At 43.9% G+C, this 24,717-nt stretch overlaps 1 protein-coding gene across 7 annotated transcripts in view; it reads left to right on the forward strand.

Moving 5' to 3' along the window:
- BCAS1 (brain enriched myelin associated protein 1) overlaps positions 1–23,943 on the forward strand; it is a 98,959-nt gene extending 75,016 nt beyond the window's left edge. For 4 of the 7 annotated variants that reach the window (XM_055343049.1, XM_055343039.1, XM_055343019.1 and 1 more), the window contains 2 exons: positions 18,603–18,866; positions 22,936–23,943. In XM_055343049.1, coding sequence (XP_055199024.1) covers positions 18,603–18,866; positions 22,936–23,010 — 339 coding nt within the window. In that variant the 3' untranslated portion in view covers positions 23,011–23,943. Of the gene's footprint in view, positions 1–4,901; positions 5,076–12,795; positions 12,862–18,602; positions 18,867–22,935 lie in introns of all 7 variants that reach the window. The other 3 variants (XM_055343029.1, XM_055343001.1, XM_055343059.1) reach the window with 2 other exon arrangements.
- The last annotated feature ends 774 nt before the right edge of the window (positions 23,944–24,717 follow it).

Consider the following 24,717-nt stretch of genomic DNA (forward strand, 5'->3'; position numbering starts at 1 on the left):
TTTCCTGTGGCTCAGCCTTCATGGCCTGGCTACATTTCTAGCTCTCTAACATCACATCACATAGCCCAGAATAAAGGAGAGATTGGTCCAGCAGAAACCCTGCATGCCCTGGAATCCATTCTCTTTCACAGATTTACATGGGTTCACAGGCTCTATTAGTCAGCTTGGCCAGGTTGTGTTGCAGCAACATCCAAGCCCCACACCGCAGTGGCTTTCAACAGCAAAGATCTTTTTTTCCCTTCACTCATGCTACATGGCAGCCATAGGTTGGCCGTAGCTGATCCATGTGGCTTCTTCCTGCCGAGATCTAGACTGAGAAAAACATTCCCTTCCATAAAGGCGTGCAATTGTAGTGACAAGAGAGAAGGCAGTGCTGGGGGTGAACCATGAAATGGTTCTGAGAGCTTCCACTCAGTCTTGCTTTACATCGTGTCGGCTCATGTTACATTTGCCAAAGCAAGTCATGCAGCAATAGGCACAGATGTATGATCCCCTCACAGGAGGCCAGAGTGAATAACTGGGAAAGTCATACATTCCGTCACACACTCCTGGCCCTGAATTCATATGGTCAAGGAGCTGGACCATGTGGGTTGGCTTAGATCTGCTCAAGCAACTTCATCCTGACTATGCGGGCTAAAAGCTAAGGAGGGTTGTTCCCCCAAGATAAAACTGGGGTTCCATGAAGGGAATGAGGGAGAATAGTTACCAGATTGAAAAATAAAATCTTTCCCAGGTCTTTGTGATTCAAATAATCCCGTTCTTTTTTTTAAAAAAAATTTATTTATTTATGATAGTCACAGAGAGAGAAAGAGAGAGAGGCAGAGACATAGGCAGATGGAGAAGCAGGCTCCATGCACCGGGAGCCCGATGTGGGATTCGATCCCGGGTCTCCAGGATCGCGCCCTGGGCCAAAGGCAGGCGCCAAACTGCTGCGCCACCCAGGGATCCCAAATAATCCCGTTCTAAATCAAATCAGACAGCATCTTTAAAAGAATCTAAAGTAAAAACTGTTAGTAGTGTGTGTTATGGGTGAAGTTTAGGTGGAGGGCATCTATTTTGCTATAAATCTGTTTCCCAAACTCACAGTTCCAGTGAAAACGGTATAATCCAAATTTCAAGAGTACATATGGGATAATATTTGAAATCAGAAAAAAAAAAAGGTGAAACCTTTTGCTCTGATGTGTATTGTCCGTGTTAAACATTAAGAGCCATCGTCACACAAAGTGTAATAACCCCTCCTGAAATCAAGCAAGGGGGATTAGATTCTAAAATACAGCACAGGTCTGATTTTCATTATATCCATCATGCCCCAAATTAAACTGTGTAGATGCAGTTATATATTCTAAATAGGGAGTGACTTTTTCCAAAGCCCTGGCCTAGAAGGATATCAGAAAACTATCCAAATAAAAATCAAATTTTATGTCTGTAGATGCAAATCAGCTCCTAACTCAGGTCAAATCCTTCTGGATTTACACACTGGAAATCAGTGGATTTTCCCTGGCTGCTGAAAGCCAATTTCTTGGCTTCAAAGTTAATGGGAGTCTCTAGAAGTTCCCCCCAAAACCAGCTTTTTTTTATGCCTACCAAAACAGTTGTGTTTTGAACAATGGACTCTCTGGCCTAGGATTTATGAGTTGACATCACTCAAATTTTTAAAGGCCCAGCAAGAAAACCATTGGCAATCAAAAAAAAAAAAATGATTGATGAAGTCACTGCCATATAGTCTGATCATTTTTATTATGTAATTTTCCCTCCAGGCTCTTGCATACAAAAAAGGAACATGCTGTTTCAAAGACAGAATAATTCTGAACCCAGATTAAATGAGTCAGACTCTGGTCATTACCCACCTAAGGGCTATTTCCCATTTCTCCACCCTTCTTCCCTTGATGTTGGACAAGGTTGGCAACTACGACACCCCCAAAGAATTTGATCATGATTAGTCTACAGCAATGATCCCATTTTTTTTCAACAATGATTTATCTAGGGGTAAGGACGTGACCACATCTTGCCAGTAGTATGTATGCTAAGGTAGGAAATCAAAATACAGAAGTTCATTTGAAACAAACATTTTGCTATAGCCTTCCTTCCTTTTTTAAGACATTGGGTTGAGGATGTGATGCCTGAAACTCTAGCAGCTATTTCATATGCATGAGATAACAAGTAAAAGGATGAAAACCCAGCATGCCAAGGATGGCAGAGACAAAGAATAGAAGGAGCCCAGATTCTTAAAGACATTGTGGAGCCATTGAACCAGTCCTAGAACTTCTCACTTGCAAACTTTTTGTTTTATATTTTTACTAGTAAAGTCACTATTAGATATTCAGTTACTGGTACACAACCCCATCCTCATTGAAATGGCTACTTACCTGGGCTGGGACTTTGGCCAAGTCATTCAATCATTCAGATCCTTCATCTCTAGGATAGCAATAATGCTACTTACTCTGAGCTGTTTAATAATTCAATAACTATTCACCGAGGTAATATATTAAAAGTACCATGCATGATATCAGCCATAGTAAGAGATAGTTATTAATATCATCTCTAAAAAGTGGGCATGGACATGGTGGGTGATTCCTCATAATTCGGGCCCATGGAATAAGTGGTTCTCATAATAGCACAAGTAACCACCGCTAGTATTAACTCAGTGCTTGTTATATGTCAGGCACAGATCTAAGAACTTTATGTGCACTGCCTGATTTAATTTTGCAAACAACTTTCTAATGCGTATAGAATTAGGAAAACCCAGGTACAGAGATGGGTAGAGACCTCGTTTTAGAGCCTCTGTATGGGATAGAGTGGAGACTTAGAGCCAGTTAGGCTGGCGCTATAGGCTGCAAGACCTGCGAGACCACTACATTAGACTACCTGCATTTCAGGCTTACCCCCAGATTCTTTTTTTTTTTTAATTTTTTTTAATTTTTATTTATTTATGATAGTCACACAGTGAGAGAGAGAGGCAGAGACATAGGCAGAGGGAGAAGCAGGTTCCATGCCCCAGGAGCCCGACATGGGATTCGATCCCAGGTCTCCAGGATCGCGCCCTGGGCCAAAGGCAAGCGCCAAACCGCTGCGCCACCCAGGGATCCCCTTACCCCCAGATTCTTGGGGCAGAAGCTTCTTTTTTCAGAATTGCAATTGAATTGAATCAGGCCTAGATGGGGAAATCCATGATCATATCTGACTGCCAATCCCAGTATGTCAGTTGGCTTCAGTCTCAGCTTAGTTTCCCAAGATGGGCCTGTTTGGCCAGTCCAGTGTTTTCATTCTTTCAGTGTCTTTAGATGGGAAACCTTGACTTGTTCATCAGCTCATTTGTGTCTTATGGTCAATCCATATAAATATTACCTGCCTTGCCGCCTTTGGACTTTTGAGTTGATGACTCCCCAACCTAGATCTTTACCTACAACAGAAAGATGCTAGAAGTCATGACAATGAGTTATAAAATTGAAGGTGGGGACAGATGACTGTGATTTAGTTGCCATATTTCGGGGTGTTCCCTCATGCTGATCTGTTTATGGGCACCTTCCTGCTTTGATTGATAACACAGAAATTAAGGGAGGGTCCTTCTCAATCTGGATCACTGGGGCTGTGTGCAAACTAATGGTGTGTTCGGCATGAAGGAAAGGAAAATAATTTCTCCACAGGCATACAGGTGCTTTTGGAAATACCTAAGTTCCCTCCCCCTACCCCTTGGCCAGAAGAATAAGATTCAGAGGAAGCTGGGGGGTCCAGCACCGGCAAAGACAAATGCAAAGATGCCTTTGGCTCTAGAGCGCCTTCCTGTGAGGCAAGGGATGACAAACCTATTTTGTGAAGGGCCAGGTAGTAAATATTTCAGACTTTACAGGCCACATGTAGTGTCTGTTGCCTGTCTTTTATCTTGTAAAAACATTTTACAACCTTTAAAAAAAAAAGTAGAATCCATTCTTAGCTCACAGCCATACGAAAACAGTATCTAAGATGGATGTGGTAGTAGTTTGCCTCTCAGCCCCTGCCTGAGGAAACAAAGAAATTATGGAGCCTTCTCCAGGCTAATTCAATCTGTTGCAGGGACCAATGCAAAGCAGCCCCTGTTCCAGATGTGACTGGGGCACAGCACAAATGGAGTGAGGCAATGCAAAAGAGCAGAATTTAGAATCAGAATGCAGGTGAATTGGACCTTCTATCCAAACCCCCTGTTGCTGGCCATCTCTTTCCCCCTATAGACATCCCGGGGCACTGAGCTCACTGGGTACTTTGCAGGGGGCTGTCAGGAACTTACCCATGGTTTTATTACTAAGTTCAGTTTTCTTCTGAAAGCATGAACTTCGGGTAAGAAACAAATGCAAATGACTGGCCTGGGGTAGGGTGGGAAGTAAGCTAAAGAGGAGATCCAGTCTGTTAAATCCAGTGTGGCTTTCGTGCTACCTTTTCCACAAAGAGAATGGGTCCTTCTAAGTTGTGGTTATCTTAGGGCAGGTGGTGGAAGATGTCATGGTCACCATTTCCAAGACTGGACATTTAAGGAAATGCTGACTCTTGATTTTTACCCACGCCAGGTGTAAGTCACCTTGATGGCAGACCAAAGAGGTGGGCCTACTGGAATGGAAGGTGTACTGAGCTTTCTGTAGACAGCAGTCCCCAAGAAGGGCTTCCTACCTAAGCCTCTACCTTATGGAGCAGGATTTTTGCCACTTCCAAGTCAGCATATTTGGCATTTTTTTCCCCAGAAATTGGCTGTTTGAAAGTACATTATATGACATGAACATTGCTTCTTGAAGATGTGCCTGTGTAGAAATGATCACTCGTTCAGACCTATAACACTATGTGGACAAGGGGGCAACCAGGACCCCACTTCAGAAAGCTTGTTTTGGGGAATGTTTTTTTTTTTCACTGTCTTATTACCTGGCAAAATAATCCAGGTGGTGTGTGAATCACCAGTAGAGGTTGTAAAGTCCGAGGAAGTAGAATCACCCTTACAAACAGTGGATCTCAATGAAGAAGGAGATGCCACACCTGAACCCACAGAAGTAAAACTCAAAAGAGAAGAATACAAACCACCGAGAACATCCCTGATGGCGTTTCTCAGACAAATGGTAAGCCACCTGCTCCCAGCACAGGAAAACTGAAATACCCACATCAGCTTCTGAGAGTCAAGGACCCGTCTCAGGTGGGGTAAGACGCAATTGTACGCGGTGGAGATGGGATATAAATGAAATCTGTCGTGTGCAGGGAGACAATTGCCTTTCATCCTACTGACTCAATCATAGAGCAAGTCTCAGTGTATTCCAATGTTCCTTAATCTTTCCTTAACTCCTGACAACTCCCTTTTTAACAAAGAAAGAGCTGGCCTGGGGTCCTGAGCTTTGGCAGACAGCAGCATCCATCCAGAAGTTAATATTATTGTTCGCCTTCAATTTAATTTATTTTTAAAATTTCCTTCTGTTTATGGCAAATGATGTTGTTTTTCTCATTATGGAAATGAGATGCAGTTTCCTTTGAAAATACATTTATTTACATAAAGAACATAAGGCATTGTTTAAAGAACTGGGCAAGAAATAGGCCAAGTTATATGTTGATGCTGGAAAAATTCTGAAAGTGACGTGTGAGAGACACAAATTTGGACAAAGCTGATTTAGAAATAATTCCAATTATAAAGTGACAGCATAATTTTCTAATAGTGAATGTGTATAAATCAGTTGGTGAATTTGCCAGGCTTTTAACTTGCATAAAATGGAAAGAATGCAGGCAGATGTTTTTTGGTGTCCATAAAGTGTCATGTACATTAAATAACTAAGCATCCAAGAACTTAAATAATATAATACAACCAAATCCAACTTGGTTGGAAGACAAAAAGCAAAAACCCATGTAGAAGGTCGTTGGTTTAATTCTCTTTTAATGAGAAACAAGAATTTCATTATTGTGTACCATTATTTTCAGGAGTATTTGGAAGTTTAATCCTCTGAGAAAGCAACCCTCTGGTTTCATAGGCTCTGCCTGTTAAGGAATTCATTCTAGCCCATAACACAACATAACATAACACAAAACCCTTGCCAGTGGGAGCTGAGGCATATTAGAAATAACTCTGTTAGAAATTGTCAACGGGAGTCATTTTCTTTTATCACTGGACTCTCTGGGAGTAGGAAGCGCAGAGTAAGTATTGAGCAACGTGTATGGATGGGAGCCCACCTATATTCCTGGTCATTTCTCTGCAATTTGGCACTGCAAACAGGGATGAAGATCTGAGATTTTTCAACCAATTTTTACACAATGTCAGGAAAGAAAAGAACATTTGGCCTGTTTCTGGCAACCCATCTACATTACAAATGGAATCCTCAAATAGTTCATCATAACACTGAGAGTGATCCAACTTTCCTCTTTCTGGGTGGGGTTGGGGGATTACCCATCCCCCTGCCGCCACCACCAACATAACAAATAGTATGGTTTTCTCTCCCAAATGACTAACCTGAGACTTCTTAAAGACAAGAAAATGCAAGAGACTCCAAATAAAGTATGAAAGATGACTAAACTTCCCACTACATCCTTAAATTCTAATGAGGTCCCACATTACTTAAATTCACCCTCCAGAGCTCTCCCCTCTAGGTTTCTTGAAGATATTTTCTAGCAATAGAAACTGGGTACCTCTGAACTCTTAGAGGAACAAACTAGAAACAAAAGAGTCCTTTATAATTGATTCTCCATAGGATAGGGATAGAGGTAGAAGAGGACATGTTCTTCTGGAGCAATCCTCAGTGGATTCATAGGATCGGATCTTATAATGTCCATGATTCTTATTATCTACCGGCCATAGGAAGACTTATGCCTGGGATCTTGAACGTTTTTCCTTTCTATTAATGTTGAAACTCCAAAGCTTCTGTAATTTGAGGGGTTTTCCCTGAAGATTCCAGATAACCTAAAGATTCTTGTCTTGCAGTCTGTTTTGTCTTCATTATAACAATATATTGCCATTGTAGTAATAATAATAATTCAAATACACAGAAAATATGGGTTTTCCAGTTTGCCATGATCTCATGACTCCCTATTACCACATCCAGCCCAGCTCACTCATTTATGTCACTGGCCCTATCCCTGTGGGTATTTGGTGAGGTGTCCCTGATATAGTGCCACTCCATTCTATATAACAACTTCATTGAATCACATCATCTGGATTTATCATATTCAGATTAACCATTGTTCTCTTGATGGATGTTTGATTTGTTTTCAACTTGTTGCACTTCATTTGGTCATTTATTCAACAAATAATCATTGAGGACCCACTGTTTTCCAGCCATTGGGATACAACAGTAAGTGGACGTGGCCCCTGTCCTCGTGGAGAATGAAGCCTAGTGAGGAAAACAAACGTTTAACTCTAGGCCACCTGCAGTGAGCACACACCATGTGTCTCAGGCACATGACCTCAGGTGCTTCACTAACTAACCTGATGAACATCCTTGTGCACCTACCTTCATGTGTATGTGCTAATATCCCACAGCGTGCATTCCTGGGTGCTGGCTTCAGAAACTGTTTTCAGGAAACACTCTGAGCTAACATTTCGTGCCTTCCAAATCTAAAGTCTGGATTTATACAGAAGAAACCCAAACCAATCCAAACCCTGCTCCAAGGGCTTGAAAATTGAGACAACCCCTGACTCATCACTGAGCTTTTTTATTTTTTTAAGCCAAATGAGTGAACATTTCAAACTGATTTTAGATATTGTTGGCAAAATACAGTTCTTTTTAAAATAATTGATTTAATAGAAGAGTGAAGTCAACTGTAAAGGCGTCACCCTTGTTTTGGAATCAACATCAGCATTCATCAGATCATTGCTTTGCCTTTGCCTCCCTTAAATTTCTCTCAGAAAGCATATTTTGCTGTCCCATGGCAATGTGACTCATGGTTGCATTTTTTAAAATGCATTGCCCAGTTTATTTCTAATGAGATGTTTTTCTTTCCAGAAATTAACCTCTCATAAAAATAGAAATGGAAAGAATATGATTTTTCAAATAATCCTATTTCAGTAAAAAAAAATTATATTTCAGGAAAAATAGAGTCACGTAAATCCTCACACAGCATCTGACACATGTAGATCTATCACTTCACAAAAATCCTATGGGCTCCTACAGATTTTCAAAATAATTGCAAGGAATCTCTAAGACATCTGTCATGCCCTAAATAGAAAAAGATTCTTATATGTATTAATTCAAGTGTATGTCAAGAAATTGGATATTTGAAGTGCCAGTATATTTTTATAAAGTGAATGGGTGGAGAACTCTATTCATGTGCCCACAAACCAGGTAGGCAGATGAAACCGTAAGGTGCTAGATAGAATTATAGAGATATAGATTTATAGTTTGCCAATATTAATAACACCCTGTACTTGAAAAGTGGTTTCCTCCTCCAAACCATTATCACCTACTGTTTCATTTAATTCTCTTCCTGTCTCTTTCTTTAGACCATTAGTTTTATAAGAAGCTCTTTGTTGGAACAATGTTCTCAGGCACAGAGAGGGACTGTGAGCTTTAATATTGGGCAAATATGAGACTGGAATGAGGATACAGCCAGGAAATCATGGTCCTCTGTTGCTTACATTCAATCTATAAATCTAATAAAACCTGTTGAAATTTTCCATCTGGAGGAAAAAAGAGGATGGTTCGTGATGGTAATTGTCAAACAAAAAAATTAAAAAACAAAAACAGGAGTCTTCTAGCTCAAGTCTTGATCTCTGATTCTGCCCCGAGTATTGACTATGAATACAGAGTTGCTCTTCGAGAGAAGGTTTCTGAAAGTAACATTGGTTTGGGTAATTCCTGTCTCCACAGCGGCCTGTGTTCCGTTTTACCCTTAAAGGGGATTCTGTGGTCATTGGCACTCTCAGTTAATAATTACAGTAATGATGACAATAACTATTGGTTATTTATCATGTGCCAATGGCCTGGCCAGCAGTATGCTAGCTAGCACAGTGCACACATCATCTCATTTATTAACCTAAAAACCCTGTGCAACACTTTCCTGTGCAGAGAAGAGCATGAAGACTCAGCGTGTTTAAGAGGTCTGGTCGGGGTCACAGAGCTGGTAAATGGCAGCCAGAACTCAAGCTCAGGCTTTCTCGGATTCTGAAGCTCGCCCTTGTACTTACATGTGGTTGTGGCTTTCTGTGCTCCTGGCAGCTGATTTTCTTTGCGAGTACATGAAGGTAGAGCAGCCATAGCTTTGTTTTTGTGATTCCCCTGGTAGTATTTTCTGTGCTCATCTAAAATCACCTGAAACTACAACAAAGCAAGAGAGATGAGAATTAATGCATGACTTACATAAAGCTTGGCTGTACGTTTTCTGAATATATTTGTCGCTGAAATGAGATTTGCCTTGGCTGCGTAGTTTTGTCTGATGGTCCAGTTCTGTTTCAAGTGAGCATCTTGGTAAAACACAAAGGTTGGACTCATTGCCTTTGTTGATTCTGGAAACTTCTAGCAGGTCCAGTTCCTTGGATTTGTTACGATGAGGCTGATCTAGTAACCTATCTTGCTGATATCCTCACACTAAATTAAAACATCTTCTCAATTCTTCTTTAAAATCTCAACTTCGGTTGGACTGGATGGCCATCAGAAATCCACTTGCACTCCTTTCAAAGAAATGTGAACTGCCCACCAAACATTTCCACTAGAATTTTGAATATCTAAGTGATACATGCTGGAGAGGCTTCAAATGCTCCTCCAAGTACCAAGCTATCAGAATGCATGACACAATGAAAGAAATAAAAATGACTTTACTAATATGCAAAGCTTGGATGTCACAACCAGATTCCATCTCAACACTGCAAGTTGGATGCCCTGAGATGCTTCATCTTTGGCTCTCGAGAATAAAAATAAACCCGTGGAAGAAAGTCGCTCAGTATTGAACTAGAAAATCTCTGAAATTACTTGGTAGTCTTCAAACTGTTCTTCTTAAAGTATTAGATAGCCCCTGAAAAAAAAATTGGGTTCTTTAAACAACAACTCTATTTTTGACAGCTGAAGAAAATGAGCTTCTGTGGTTATGGTCTTTGAATACAAAGCCCAAAATGAACTATTTGAATTGGCCTCTGAAAGAGGACTCAGCAAAGAGGAAAAAAAGAATGATAGAAGGAAAATAAAGAAAGGAAGGGAGAGAGGGATTTAGAAAGACCCTTAGTCTAAACTCAGCATAGAGTCAGTCACCTTTGCAAATATACAGCTTTTTATGCTTAAAAATGAATAACAGAGGAAAAATCATAGAAAAGCTTGAGATAGTCTCTCTCTCTCTCTCTCTCTTTTTTCTTTTCTTTCTTTTTCTTTTTTTTTTTTTTTTTTTTTTTTTTAATTTGAACTTCTTTGCAATGATCTCCCTGACAGCCTGAGGGGCTGTTTTCAGGATGCTAACCTAGATCCACTGCTGCCAAGAAAGCCTTTAGATTCAATCCAAATTTTACTCCAAGGGCTAGCAAAGAAAGAGAGGGGGGAAAAGGGCAGATTTAAACCTTAAACTGGCAGAGGACCTAATGGATACCAAATTGAAACCCCTAAAGGGAAGTTAAAAAATCTCTCGGGCAGGAAGGTGACACCAGGGGCCATGCGTGCCTCTGGTTCTCCATTTACATTTTGCTTAAAAAGCCATTTTATTTGTCTGTTTGGCTGATTTTGCCATTCAGCATTCCCCACAGGGCAGCTAGTGAAGATGGACACCATATTCTAAAGGATACTAGGAAATGTGGATTGTAAGCCTGAAGTTTGGTGGCAAATGAAGTCCCAGAATGACAAATCCTTTGGATGCAATGAGGAGGCTGACAGAGCTGGTTATAGGGATAGAATTAATAGCCCAGAAAGCCAATTTCTTTTTCTAAATGTTCTCAAGCAAGACTGGCCCATGTGGAACAAAGCAGAAGACTCTGAGGGAAAAAAAACCAAAAACCAAAAAACAAAACATTTTTTATCTAAATGCATCTACAATGTATGAGGAGGAAAAACAGATCCTTATTTGCCTTTGGGCTGAACACCTTGGGGAAGCCATGACAATGATGCCCCAAAGAAAAGCAGATGCAACTTCCAGACACTAGGGGTTCAGGCTGAAGAAAGATTTCCATTCCCAACCGATCAAGAAGCATGTATGAAGCTTCTGCCCTATGCCAAGCTCTGTAAAGGCTGCTTCTGAGGCAGGAAAAGGCATAAAAATTGCCATCCTCTGTTAAACCATTGACAGTCCTAGTCAAGACTTCTGATTTGGAGCAGCACCAAGTAGAATTTAAAGACGAGTGTGGTTGACCTCTGAGGATGAGCAGGTCCCACAAACCTCCCAGTTTGAGATTTATCAACCTCCATCTTATCCAAGCCCTTATTGTCTTTCCTAATTAGGGAACTTCCTAGTAGATGCTCAATAAAAAATGTGTTGGGACAGAACGGGGAGACGGTGAAGAGTATGGAATTCGGAGTCATTGCTTGGTGTCAAATCCTGACTCCCTAATCTGCTGGTTCCATGACCCATGCTAGTTTCTCTGAGCTTCCATTTTCTTGCCTATAAAATGAGGCAGATTCTTCCTCTATCTTAAGGTTCTACATGATGAAAAAATGAACTAGCAGAGGTTATCACCTCATTTAGCGCAGTGCCTGGCTCTTAGCAAGCACTCCACTAGAAGGTAGGCTTCATAACTAATAATCTTCATTATCTTTACTAATATGCATACCATACCTCAGGTTAGAGAAACATATAAAACGAATCAGTCAAAAAATTATCTGAGCGCCTTTCATATTTTTAACTGTCCTTGATGTAGGTGTTAGAGATTCTTGCCGTCTGCTGGCAGACCAGCTAAGATAATAACAGTGGGATCTGAAGTCTTCCCGTTTGCCCCCATTGCCTAACCCCTGTTTTGTACACTCCCTCCAGCCCAGGAGGAAGAGCCGATAAGCAATGACAAAATCTGTGGGAATTAAACCCGACTCAAAATTGTTGATAAGAACTCAACAATCCGTTACCAGGTTTCTTGGGTACTTTATCAAGCATCAGGCATAGAGCATTACTTAACCCACAGTTAAAACTGCCAGGACCCAGTATGGTCTGCACTTTTCTGTTGCCAACTGGCTTTGAAAAGTGATGCTCAAACTCAAGTGTGCTTCAGAATCACCTGGAGAGCCTGCTGAAGCACAGGTGGCTCGGCCCCACCCCTGAGACTTTCTGACTCAGTGGATCTGGCTTGGTTCTCGAGAACTGGTATTTTTCTAACAAACTCCCAAGTGACTCTGAAGCTGTGGTCCTGCGGTCACGCTTTTCGAACTCTTCGTTGAGAGTGTGCTTTAAGGGACCAAAGCTGTGAATTCAACCCATCCAACACTGTCAGTGATGCCACGGGGCACCGGGGTTGCTAAAAGTGGAAAACAGGATGTTCCACTTACCCCATCTCTCTGCAAGGGGAAAAAATGCAAGGAAACATCCACCACCTAAGTGTCACCAAGAGAAGGCTACCAAAGGTTTAATTGCTCGTTCATTCATATGTCATACCACCTCCTGGTTCCAACATTAGCATTTTGATCATCATTTCTTTATCCCAGAATTACCTAGTCCCAGGGTTTAAGACTTCTATCGCTGTGGTTATTTTGGGAAAACAACACTTGAATATAATCGGACTCTGGTTACAAGCCACATGGAAGTCATGTATCTCATGAGTAATACATTTCTAGCTGGTCTTCCATGTGTCTTGACCCCGAATCTCAATAATGAATGACTGAGGTCATCCATTTCAGAACCCCCCTTGCATTCTCCATGTTACTGTGCCGTGGTAGCTGAAAGGCCATTGTCTGTTTGTTATTTTAGTCAGTGAAAGGGGATGGAGGGATCACCCACTCAGAAGAAATAAATGGGAAAGACTCCAGCCATCAAGTAAGTGATCTGTCAACCCTGTTCGGTGGTGGGTTTAGCTTGGATGTTTCTCACTTCTGTCTAGCCTAGTTGCCGATGCAACTCTCAACCACAGACAAGTCATTTACCACCTCTAGGTGAAGCACCTGCTGTATACCAGGCACTATCTTGGGCTCTGCGGATTCATGCATGAACGAGCTAGAGTTTCTCAGCTACGTCTTATTAACACAGGCTTTTCCCTCTTCTCCACATGGCAAATCCCTTCCTATCCTTCAGGTCTTGGCCTAAATATCACCTCCTCAAAGAGATGTCCTATTTTCTACCATCATCATTGCATCTTGTTTTCTTACTTCATGGACTTTATCATACATTGTAATAAGTCATTTGTCTATTAGTTTTGTCCCCTCTATTCCTTCCTTCCTGTGTCTGGAGCCTTTTCTGTCACATGGGATAGTGCCTGGCATAGAGTAGGAACTGTTTCTTGAAAAAAAATGGGTGGAAGGCATGGGACCATGTGGGGTTTTCCCCCATTATTTTCTCCATTCTAACGAATCATAGCTATGACATTTTTGTAACTACATGTATCCTTTTTGAAAATGGGATCATCTCATTCTAGACACCCTATTTTATAACCTGCACTCTCTCTTAACTTAAAATTATACCTCCACAAAAATGTCTTCAGACATTCTTGACTGATTTTTGCGATACAGAGAACTGGTTAAGAGTGTGAGTTGCAGGCTCAGACCGCCTGGGTTCGAATCCTGGCTCTGCTACTTTTTAGCTGTGTGACTAAAAACAACTTACCAAACCCCTCCGTGCCTCAGTTTACTCATCCATACAGTGGAGCTAGGAAAAGTACTGCCTCGTGATGTTGTCATACTGAGATGAATCAACACGTGTAATGCCCCTGGAACAGTCCTAGTACAGGGGACTCAGTAAATGTTAGCTGCTACGTGAAGCCATGTGGGCTACCATACAAACTACCATAGATTCGGTGGTTTAACAACAGAGATTTATTTTCTCACAGTTTTGGAGACTGGAAAATCCAACACCAGGACACTAGCATGGTTTCCAGTGAGAAAAGCTCTCTTCCTGGCTTTCCAACAGCTGCTTTCTGCTTTGTTCTCACATGGCAGCTCTTACCAGGACACTGATCCTATTGAATGAGAGCCCCATCCTTATGACCTCAATTAACCTTAATTACTTTCTTACTCCATATACCGTCACATTGGGCTTGGGGCTTCAACATATGAAGCCATAGCAGTTGTTATTATTTTGTTAGTATTTTGCCACTGATAGGAAATTACCACCCTATAGTATTTTTCATATCACACACACACACACACACACACACACACACACACACACACAAATGGACAGCAATGACTGTAAAAAATTTATTGTATTTCTATTTCCATAATAATTGGATTAGCCCATATATTTCAACAGGGAATATATTGTTTTTGCTGCATTCAAATTATTTTCGTTTTTCTTTTTCAAAAAACTATGACTTTTATCACTATGCCTGCCCCAAAATCATTCTCTAGACAGCTTTACAACCAAAAATCCTGAAGTAGATTACCTTGGAAATATGATAAATTTACTTTATTTAATATGAAAGATTTAAATATAATTATATGTTTTGTCTAGGATCCAAATGTGAAACGGTTATGCCAATCATAGCGATTCTAAAATGTAAGTGATGTCAGCAAAAATATGAATGAGCTAGAAACTTACCCATTTACACTCACCTAGAAGTGACCTGAGAATCCGTTAGAGGGCCCTGGATCCAGACTGGAGGAGACTTGGAGAGATGATAAATGCTTAGGTTAATTTTGGGGGTGGGAATAGACATTCTCTGCTCCTTTCTGACTTGCCTTCTCAGAGTTGTAAATATCTGGGCTGATGATTCCAGAAGAAGAAGCCTCAGGCACCTCCTGGTCTAGCTGTGCTTCCAGGATGTGAATCAAATGGGATGTTCCCATGATCCTGTCCTCCGACTTCCTGCCAGCATTGCTGGGTTCCAGGGGGAGGATACACTTGGATGATTCGGATGAGAATAATTTTTGTTCAAAATTCTGAGACAGAAAAAAAAAAAATCTGAGACAGGATCAAATCCCAAGCAAAGATTTTTAAATCATCTACATTTAATGACAAAGCAATCCACGCACAGTTTAGATTCTTAGCTTACTTGGGATATAAGGAACCAGCCATCTGTTATTTTTAGAAGTTAGTTTCTAAGCCATTAAGAAGAACATTTAAGCCTAATAGCAATGGCGTAACCATGTGGTAAATGGACCTGATCCATTGAAAGCTCCCCTCCTGGAAAAAAAAAAAAAATCAATGTCCTGTGAAAGCTATTGATGTGTAGGCACTTCTCACTCCCCGCCCCACAATGATTTGCAGAGGGAAATAGTGTAGAAACATCTGGAAGGCGAGTTGCTGGCCATTCATTCAACCCATCTTGGTGGAGACTTACTATGTGTCAGACTAGGTGCTGGGACTAAAGCCACGGAACACAGAAGAGTGTTGTTCTCTGGAGCTCCCCTTCCAGCAGAGGGAGGCAGGCAGAACAGTCTCAAGGGAGCCAAGAAATCCCCAAGATTAATGCAAACATTAAAAAAAAAAACCCACAGCAGTGTTTTGTCAGAGAAGGGTCGGGCTTCTTTAGACCCTCTCAACAGGGACTGGCTCTCCAAGGAGGAGACATCTGAGCTGAGACTCGACAGGAAAGAAGTGTCAAACCCTGTGAACAAACATCCTGAGCAGAAGTTACAGGGACCGAGAAGCCCCTTCTTGGGAATCAGCTGGTTCAGGAGGAAGAGGAGGCCACGTGGCTGGAACAGAAAGAACAGGAGGAAAGGGCTGAGAGACGAGCCTGGAGGGGCACAGGGACACTGGGGTGACCGAGTATGCCCTGAGGCCTTCGTCTGCACCAGGCCCTGGGGTCCACACACGAGGAATCTGTCAGAAAGAATCGCTGCTGGAGTGTTGGGTCAGGATGACCGGCTCTTCCCAGTTGGCCTGGGACTTTGTGGTTTTAAAATGAAGCACATGTCCTGGAGCTCCCCCCTCTCCCAGGCAAAAACTTCGGTCCCCCGAAGTTTGGCATTTCCCAAGGGCCAGGCACCATGTGATGCAGGTTTCCCCTTATTGGCTAGTTTAATCCTCAGACCAGGGGGTATGATTTCCTTTGTTTCTCCCACACGGAGGAGGAAGTGAGTGAGCCAGCAGTTTATTCCAGGCCGTACAGTGAGGATGCGATGGAACCAGAACCACACTCTGCTCTTTTTTTTTAAGATTTTATTTATTCACGAGAGACACACAGAGTGAGGCAGAGACACAGGCAGAGGGAGAAGGAGGCTGGGAAGCCCGATGGGGGACTGATCCCAGGACCCCGGGATCACACCCTGAGCCAAAGGCAGATGCTCAACCAGAGTCACCCAGGCGCCCCTATAGCTCCAGATTCTTATGACCCTAGGCGCTTAGTAGGTCTCAAAAAAAAATTTTCTTTTTGAATTTTTGAATGGGTTCATTGAATGGATTGGCCTAAGCCACTCTGAATGCTTAAAGACTAGTTTTGGGTGCATCTCGGTGACCATTCTTCTAGGTAAAGTTTTTAACATACTCGAATGCATTGCAATAGGCACAACCCTTTTGACTCCAAACACCAAGCCCTTAGCCAATGACTGGATCTTACCATCTTCTCTGCAACAAAAACAGTTAACAAGATGTTCAAACGGTGCGTGGTCTTTCTGAAGAGCATCACGGGGGGAGTGTGGTCTCTGCTCTCAGCCCCTGCCCTGCTCAGCACTTGCTACCACTTCGCAGCCCGGGCCTGGCGGAGAGATTCAGGGCCTGCGGTGGCAGGTGTCTGATGCCCTCGGTGTCTGATGACGTCTCCTTTCTCCAAGGAGCTCTGCCCTCGGGAGCCTTTCAGGACCAGGGAGTCTTCTGTCCTCCTGCTTAGTTCTAAGGGGTACACGTGATACTGATGCGAAATGACAGTTCCCCGCATGTGGCTTTCTCCTTCAAACTGCAACTTGGCCGGAGAACGTCTTACCTCGGGGACAGTCTACCACTCCCACAAGTCAGAGGTTGCAAACGTGCATTTGGTGAGCCAGTTGTGGCCCACGGGGGACTGGTGTCGTGGCTGTTCTCTGAGAGCCAGGCTTTAAAACTTTTGAAGTCGGCATTTTAAAATTGAGATATTTTTCACTCAAAACAACTCCATTTCAAGCTTCGATGGGAAAAATGGCAGATTTGGCAGCACTGGGGCTGGGGTTGTCATCCTATGTAGTACCTAGGCTGGGTCTGAGCACCTGTTGCCCCTTTGGACAGGGCATGTGACAATTCACCACAAACCCCCCACCACCACCACACACACACACACACACACACACACACACACACACTCCAGTTTCTCCCCAACATCAAAGCCAGCCTTGCTTGAACTGGTGTTTTTCTTACACTCGAGAAATATTCCTTATGCTGTTTTCCCAAATGGGAAAACAAGGCCTCTATTCTTACCCCTGGCCACTGTCATGTTTTTATTTCATCTGTCTGGCCCCTATAGTAATTTTAGTTCAAGTAAATTATGGGGAAAGGGCTTTTACTTTATAGATATTCTGTTATCTGTCATTTACCTAGCATTTGCTAGAATTTTCGATTTTATATCTTCATCCCTCCCAACTGTAGGAACCAAGTAGGATTGCAAAAATTTATCTTTAGGACGAAAGATGAACATCCAAAACTAAAAATAAAGCCCTCATCTTCTCTCACCACTGTTTTATAAACATAAAAACAGTGTCACGCGGGCACGGAGGGGGACACTTGACGGGATGAGCACTGGGTGTTATTCTGTATGTTGGTAAATTGAACACCAATAAAAATTAATTTATAAAAAACAAAAAAAAAAACAGTGTCACGCCAGGAACTAAGGTAGACATAATCATGAAGAAAATAATAGGCATCCCCAAGAAAAGAGTCACCTGTGGTTGTTAAGTGGGAGAAACCCTCTCAAAGCTGGCTTATGAAAGAAAAAAAAAAGCTGGCTTAAGCACAAAAGAGCTTCAGGAACAGCTAGATCCAGGGGCATATGTGATGCCATCAGCACAGGGGCTCTCTCTCTCTCTCTCTCTCTCTCTCTCTCTCTCTCTCCATCTCTCAGCTCCACTTTTCTCTCTATTGGCTTCCTTTTCAAGCAGATTTTTCCTGGAAATGGTGCTGGCTCAGAAGCTCCACACTTTCATCTTCATGATTTTAAATCCAATCAAAAGTGGACAGACCTCCATTGGTTGACTTACCAAATCTCTGAGATTAGCTCAGTTTTTATCTGTATTCAGCCCTCCTGAACCAGTCACAGTAGCCCAACTGCGTGCAGGGCTCTGATTGGCCAGGCCGAGTCCTATGCCTTTGTCCAGGGGTGGAATTCATTTGCCTGAACCATGCTGAATAAATAAAAGTTTTCCTTGGAAAACCCAAGTTCTAGTGCCAGGAGAAGGAGGGAAGAATGCTTCTGGGAAAGCATACATTAATAAATTATCAGATAAACAAATGTCTTCTACTGTGACCTTGAACACTAACAGCTATTTGCACATTATTCTCATTTCTTTTTTTTTTTTTTTCCGTTTCACCCAGGACTCATGAAAATGTAGACAGCATCCAACACTTGAACACCTCTGTTTCAATATACTCATTCCCCAGCTATGGAGTGTTGTCTTACATCTACTAAATATGCATTTTCTTTGAACTTGCTGTAGACATCGGACTCAGCGGAGAAGGCTGTCACATGCCCAGAGCCGGAGCTGGCAGGAGCGGGCCAGAAGGGCAAAGAAGGCTCATCCAAGGACAAGAAGGTGGCGGCTGAAGGGAACAAGCAGAAGAGCACCAAGCAGGAAGCCAAAGAGCCGGTCCAGTGCGTGGAACCAGCCGTGGTGGAGGCGAACTCACTGCAGAATGGGGACAGGTCCCAAAAGAAACAGGAGAAGCGGCGACAGTCCCTCGGGGGCTTCTTTAAGGGCCTGGTAGGTGGATAGTTCACCTCTTCTTTCTAGGCTCTTGGGCCAGGAGTGTGGTTCCTGCCTTCAAGGTGGAACTGGCCTGGGCATTTGTCGACCAAGGATTTCAGGAGCACCTGCTGTGTGCCAGGCACTGTGCTGGGCACAGAGAGCAGGGTGGGCCTCTGCATCATGGTTCTGGGGGACACTCAGCTGCAGGCGGCTGGGGGCTGGGGGGATCCTGAGTGTGGGGGCGCCAGGATGCAGAAAGCAGGCATGAGGGAGCCTAAGGTTGAAAGGAATGGAAGGTTTCTTGGAGGAGATTACCTCTGAGGTGGGGCCTCAAATTAGCCTGTGGAGGAGGAGGCAAGGGGAGGTCTGAAGGCCCAGTGTGTTCCAGGCAATGGAGAGACAGCAGGGAAGTGAAATTCAGTCTGGCGGGAAGAGAGCACAGGAGGACAGAGGCAAGGCTGGCAGGAGCAGGTGTGATGAGAAGCAGCAAGGAGCCTTGATGTGTTTAAATCAGGAAACTGCTGTGAACCTGATACTGGGTGGTGGCTACACAGAGGTGACTACAAATTAGCTCCTTCCTTCTAGAGAGCCCTAGTCCAGGGTAAGCGGAGGCCAGACATTCAATAATTAACTAACCTTTGTTAGTTAATTTTTGTGTGTGTGTCTCTTTGGTTCTTCTCTGTCTCCTCCCCTAGACTGTTAGCTTTGGGAGAGCAGAGACCATGCTCTCATGGACAGACGTGCTGTCCTCCCCAGCGCGGTGGCTAGAGCTCAGTAGACACCCCGTTAGTGTTCATTGAAGGAATGAAGGAATGGATGAAGTGAAATAGGGCCTTAGTAAATGTCTTTTATTTGGGATCATAGACATCCTGGCAAATGAGGAGAGTCTGAAGGTCACTAACCAAAAGATAAGCAAAGAGCTCAAGCATCCACCAGGAGGAGAAACAGGTGAAGTCATACCGAGGACCCATGGGAGTGTGGCTTGAGCCCACGGGGCAGGACAAGGAAATAACACTGACACTAGCCATGGGGGGGGAGTTAACTGGGGTTAACCTTCAGGCAGTGGTAGAGATGGGGTAGGTACGTGAAGCAAACCGCCCTAAACCAATTGATCATTCCCCATGGTCCTGGTCCCTGCATATCTGGAGGTATTGGTGACCTCTGATACACGGAGGTGGGGGTACGATGGTTCCTCTGGGCCCGAGTTTGGTCTCCAGACAGCATCTATGGGAAGCCTGCTAGGAATACAGAGTCTCGGGCCCCATGTTTAAAGTTTTATGATGAATGCCATCGTATCTGCATCTGATCTCCATGTCCGAGGACGTGTACAGAACCTCAGTGTGAGATAGTGCTAGAAGTCACGGCTGGAGGCTGTTTGAAAATGGGAAGCCCTGGCACAGAGTCCTTCTCCTACTCCCAAGCCTCTGGTAAAAAGCTCTTCTCTATCTTTTTAAGAGGTGATAAAGACAGGAGACCAACTGTCAAAGCAGGGAGCTGCCTAAAAGACAGATTGTGCTTTCAGTGGTTTTGCAGGAAAATTGGTCTCCATTCTCGGCTCCGTTCCTTGGAGAGGAGTGTAAACCCTTATTAGACTTTTCTAGACATTTCCAAACTGTCTATGCCTTTTTTTTTTCCCTGCCCAAAGTTCTGGCTGAACCATTCCCTGCCAACCTATGGCACATGGGGGAGGGGGGGGGCAGGGGGCATACAGCATGGGGAAGGCGCTGTTCTGGAAAGAGTCTGCACTCACACCCCAGTCAGTTCCTCACTTGCTTGATGGTGTTGGTTGTCTGTGGGTTTTATTTTATTTTATGTTTTGTCAGAGGCTTGGGGAGTGCTCTCTGCATATCTCCTTACCCACGAAATCCTTGCACCTGACAGGATCTCATCCAATAGTTCTGAACCAGCGATTTTATTCGCAAGGGACATTTAGCAATGCCCAGGGGCCATTTTGATGGTCACCACTGGGAGCAGGTGCTGTTGGGTCATTGTGGGTAGACACCAGGGATGTTGCTAAATGTTCCATAGAGCACAGAACAACCTTGAGGTTGGAGTTAGCCTTCAGGCTGTGATTGAGATGGGGTAGATACATGAAGCAAACTGCTCTAAACTGATGGTTACCCAATTATCCAGGTCCTTGAATATCTATCTGTAGGTATTGGTGACCTCTGATAAATAGAGGTAAGGGAGCCCAAAGTGTCAATGGTTCCAGAGCTGAGAAGCCCGGAGATGACCAAACAGCATGTAGAACAGTGGAAAGAACAGAGCAATGCCAAAGAGCCTATGCTGTGAGTCAGGCAGCTTCCCTGGAGTCCTAGACCTACCGCTTCCTAGCTACGTGACCTTGGGTTGGTCACGTAACCCCTCTGCGCCTCCTGTGGGAATCAAATGAACATTTGCTCTATGGGGTCCGGCACCTTGCACAAAGCAGGAGTTCCAGAGTGGATGCTATCATTTCCCCGACAAATATTCAGGGACCTTGTGTATGGACTAGAGCCTAAACCCAGCCAAGTTGGGACATCAGCCCACATTGTTCTTACCCTGAACTCACCATGGCGCTCCTTCCTGGCAATTCATTCTCCCTCCCTCCGCATGCCACCCCTCTCTCCTTGCCCAAGACCAGCTGCCCCAGTCAGTTCCCAAAGTCACTGCCCGCCGACCCCTGCTTGATCTTTGCCCTCCAGGTGAGGTCCTCTCTGCTCAGCTCCTCTCTTCCTCCTCCCCATCATGCTGCTTGGATTCTAACAGGGAGCGGGATCTTTGGCTTTCCATGCAAAGCCTGAAAAGAACTGGAAGGAAGCCTTTAGAATTCACCAAGTACAACTATTTGCAAGCACTTGGGGTTTGAGCAGAGGGACTCAGTCTACAAAGAAGATGTCAGAACCTTCGCGCGTGCGTATGTACGTGCGCTTGTGTGTGGACACACACGTACATGTGTATATAGAAACATGTCTGTTTGATCAACATGGAGCTCTGATTGGAGGAACAGTAGGTTCCCCACCCCAGCTTGCCAAGAACCACCCACCTGACGGCCCCTTCATCTCTCCCACTGTCATGAGTCCCAGAGACACCTTTATATAATGCTAGGATTCTGTGGAGCCCCATCCAGATTCCAACTCAGGGTGGCCCGTCCAACGCTCGGTAAGCTGGTCCTGACTTATCTTAGAGCCTATTTCCACATCCGTAAAACTGGGTGAATAGTCACCACGTGCCTCACCAGGCTGGCAAGAGGACCAGATGAGAGCGGATTTGGCTTGGCTGGCGTAAACTGTGAAGTGCAGTCCTGATCCAGCAGGGAAGTCAAAGGTGACATTAATGCCTCTTATCCCCAGAGTCCATGCCTCGTGGGGCCAAGGGGGAACTGCTTCACCTTGGAGCAACCCTTTGAGATAAATTGTATCTCTTCCATTTTAAAGATAAAGAAACTGAGTTTATTTTTTTATTTTTTAAAAAGATATAAATAAATAGATAGATAAATAAATAAATAAAATAAAAATAAAAAGATTTTATTTATTTATTCATGAGAGACACACAGAGAGAGAGAGAGGGGCAGAGACCCAGGCAGAGGGAGAAGCAGGCTCCCTACTTGGGAGCCCCATGCGGGACTCCATCCGGGGACCCCAGGATCACGCCCTGAGCTAAAGGCAGATGCTCACCCACTGAGCCACCCAGGGATCCCAAGAAACTGAGTTTAAAGTGTTAAGTAGGGGATCCCTGGGTGGCGCAGGGGTTTAGTGCCTGCCTTTGGCCCAGGGCGCGATCCTGGAGACCCGGGACTGAATCCCACGTTGGGCTCCCGGTGCATGGAGCCTGCTTCTCCCTCTGCCTTGTGACTCTGCCCCCCCCCCGTGACTATCATATATAGAAAAAAAAAAGAGTTAAGTAATTTCTCAAAGACTTCACAAAGCTAGAAATTGGTATTACTGGGCATTGCACTCCAACATCTGGTTGGAGACCATTCTTTTATCCCGCAAATTTATTTAGCACAACACCTGGCACAGAGTAAGTGCTACATAAATGGCAGTGGTTGCTCTTGATATTTCAGACTTTCCTTAGGGTACAACTTCTTTATATTTTTCTCCAGGGACCAAAGCGGATGTTGGACGCTCAAGTGCAAACAGACCCTGTATCCATCGGACCAGTTGGCAAATCCAAGTAAACAAATCACTACAGTTCCCACCAAGTTGTCCTGCCAGCAAGATGCCTTCTCCCTGCCCCTTCTCCTCCCCGAACCCACTCCATGTACATAGTTTTCTCCTAATGGCCATCCAATGAAATTCTGCCTACAAATTAAGCCTGAGCTGTTGTATATTGAGGTGTATTATTTACGTCTCTGGTCCAATCTTTTCCGGTAAATAACTGTAAAGATGGGTCTAAGCAGGTTAATGAGTCAGGTCAGAAGACTGGATGGGGTGGCGGGGCAGCAGGGGGTGGAGGGGGCAGAGGAATGCATTCCGGGTAAGTCATGGAAAATGACAGTGGCAAGTAAGCAGCGGAGGAAAAATGCCTGCTGGACGGAATTCAGCTTTGTAGTAAAAACGAGCTCATCCTCTCAGCTCGAAGAGGAGGGACAAAAATCCGTCTAAGTTCACCTTTCGAGGAGGGACAACATGGGCTCAGTGTTGGGGGGAGGTTGCCAATTTCCTGGGATGGAAAGTGTGGGGAGTGGAAAGGGAATGAATAGGAATTGCTTTTCGAATAGGGTCCTTGGGAGTTATTGATGAGAGGGAAAAGATTGACCGCAGAGGGTTTGAAATGATTTGGGGAAAACAATTGCTTTTTGAAGCTCAGCGACAAGGGCAAGGATTACAACTTAAAAAAAAAAAAAGCAGAATAAATGAAGTTGCAAGTTTACTTTGCAACACAAGGGGGCACTGAGGTCTCCGTTTTAATCCCGCATCCTGTAGCCCTAACAAAGATTTGGTCTCTGCAATCTTACATTATTAATGCTTCTCAGATGGCTGAGGGGCTTGCTTCATCTGTTCTGTCTGACACTTATCTCAAGTCTGTCTGTAATTTCCTAATGTTCTCAGGATGTTTTCTGATCAAACCCGCCCCGTAACCCCCGTTAATAAAAATTTTCAGAAGATTATTCAAATACTCGAGGTTTTTTTTTTTAATACGTGTACAGAGGAGTAAACAGGACCGTGAATCTATTAAAATGTAATTCAAAGTAGCATATGATTGATATCATGTATACTGTATCTTTCTTTTTCTGATTTAATAAAAAAAAATACATTTATATCTAAAGCATCTTTTAATTTCCAACTGTTAAAGCAGGTGTCTGGTTCTCCCCGAGGCACTTGTATCCTCCACAGTATAAAATCAGTTTTCTTCCTCCCCCTTGTCTGCCCTCCTGGATGCTCCTAGATCTCCTTGTATGTGGGCACATGCGCATACAAATGTGTGCACCTATATTTGCATATAAACATGTGCACTTATATAAAACTACTGCTTTTGCCCAGGAGGCCTAGTGCAGAGCCTGAGACAGGGATTCAGAAGCCTGTGATACACCAGGGGAGGACTGGGGGGGGCGGGGAGAGGAAGTGAGCAACAGGGCGGGGAGGGAGCTGGGCAAGGACTGGTCTCAGCTGGAGTTGTTTCATCCTGATCCCCTTAGTGGGCGCTGGAGTGTGAATTACACTTTACAGCAGGTTCTACCTGGGGTTGGGGGGGGGCGGGCAGCTGGGAGGTGAACCTTTGAATCCTTGTTGATGAGTCCTGGCCCCGCCCCCCGGGACCAGGTGCTCCCAGTGAGCTGGGAGCAGCTAGAGGATGTGTGCCTGGGCAGTGTCCACGTTAGATACGCACGTGATATTCAGATAGGGGTCTACATCGTATCAACGTACTTTACACACAGACATGG

This window comes from Nyctereutes procyonoides, unplaced genomic scaffold, assembly GCF_905146905.1.
Source record: "Nyctereutes procyonoides isolate TBG_1078 unplaced genomic scaffold, NYPRO_anot_genome, whole genome shotgun sequence".
Taxonomy (NCBI): domain Eukaryota; kingdom Metazoa; phylum Chordata; class Mammalia; order Carnivora; family Canidae; genus Nyctereutes; species Nyctereutes procyonoides.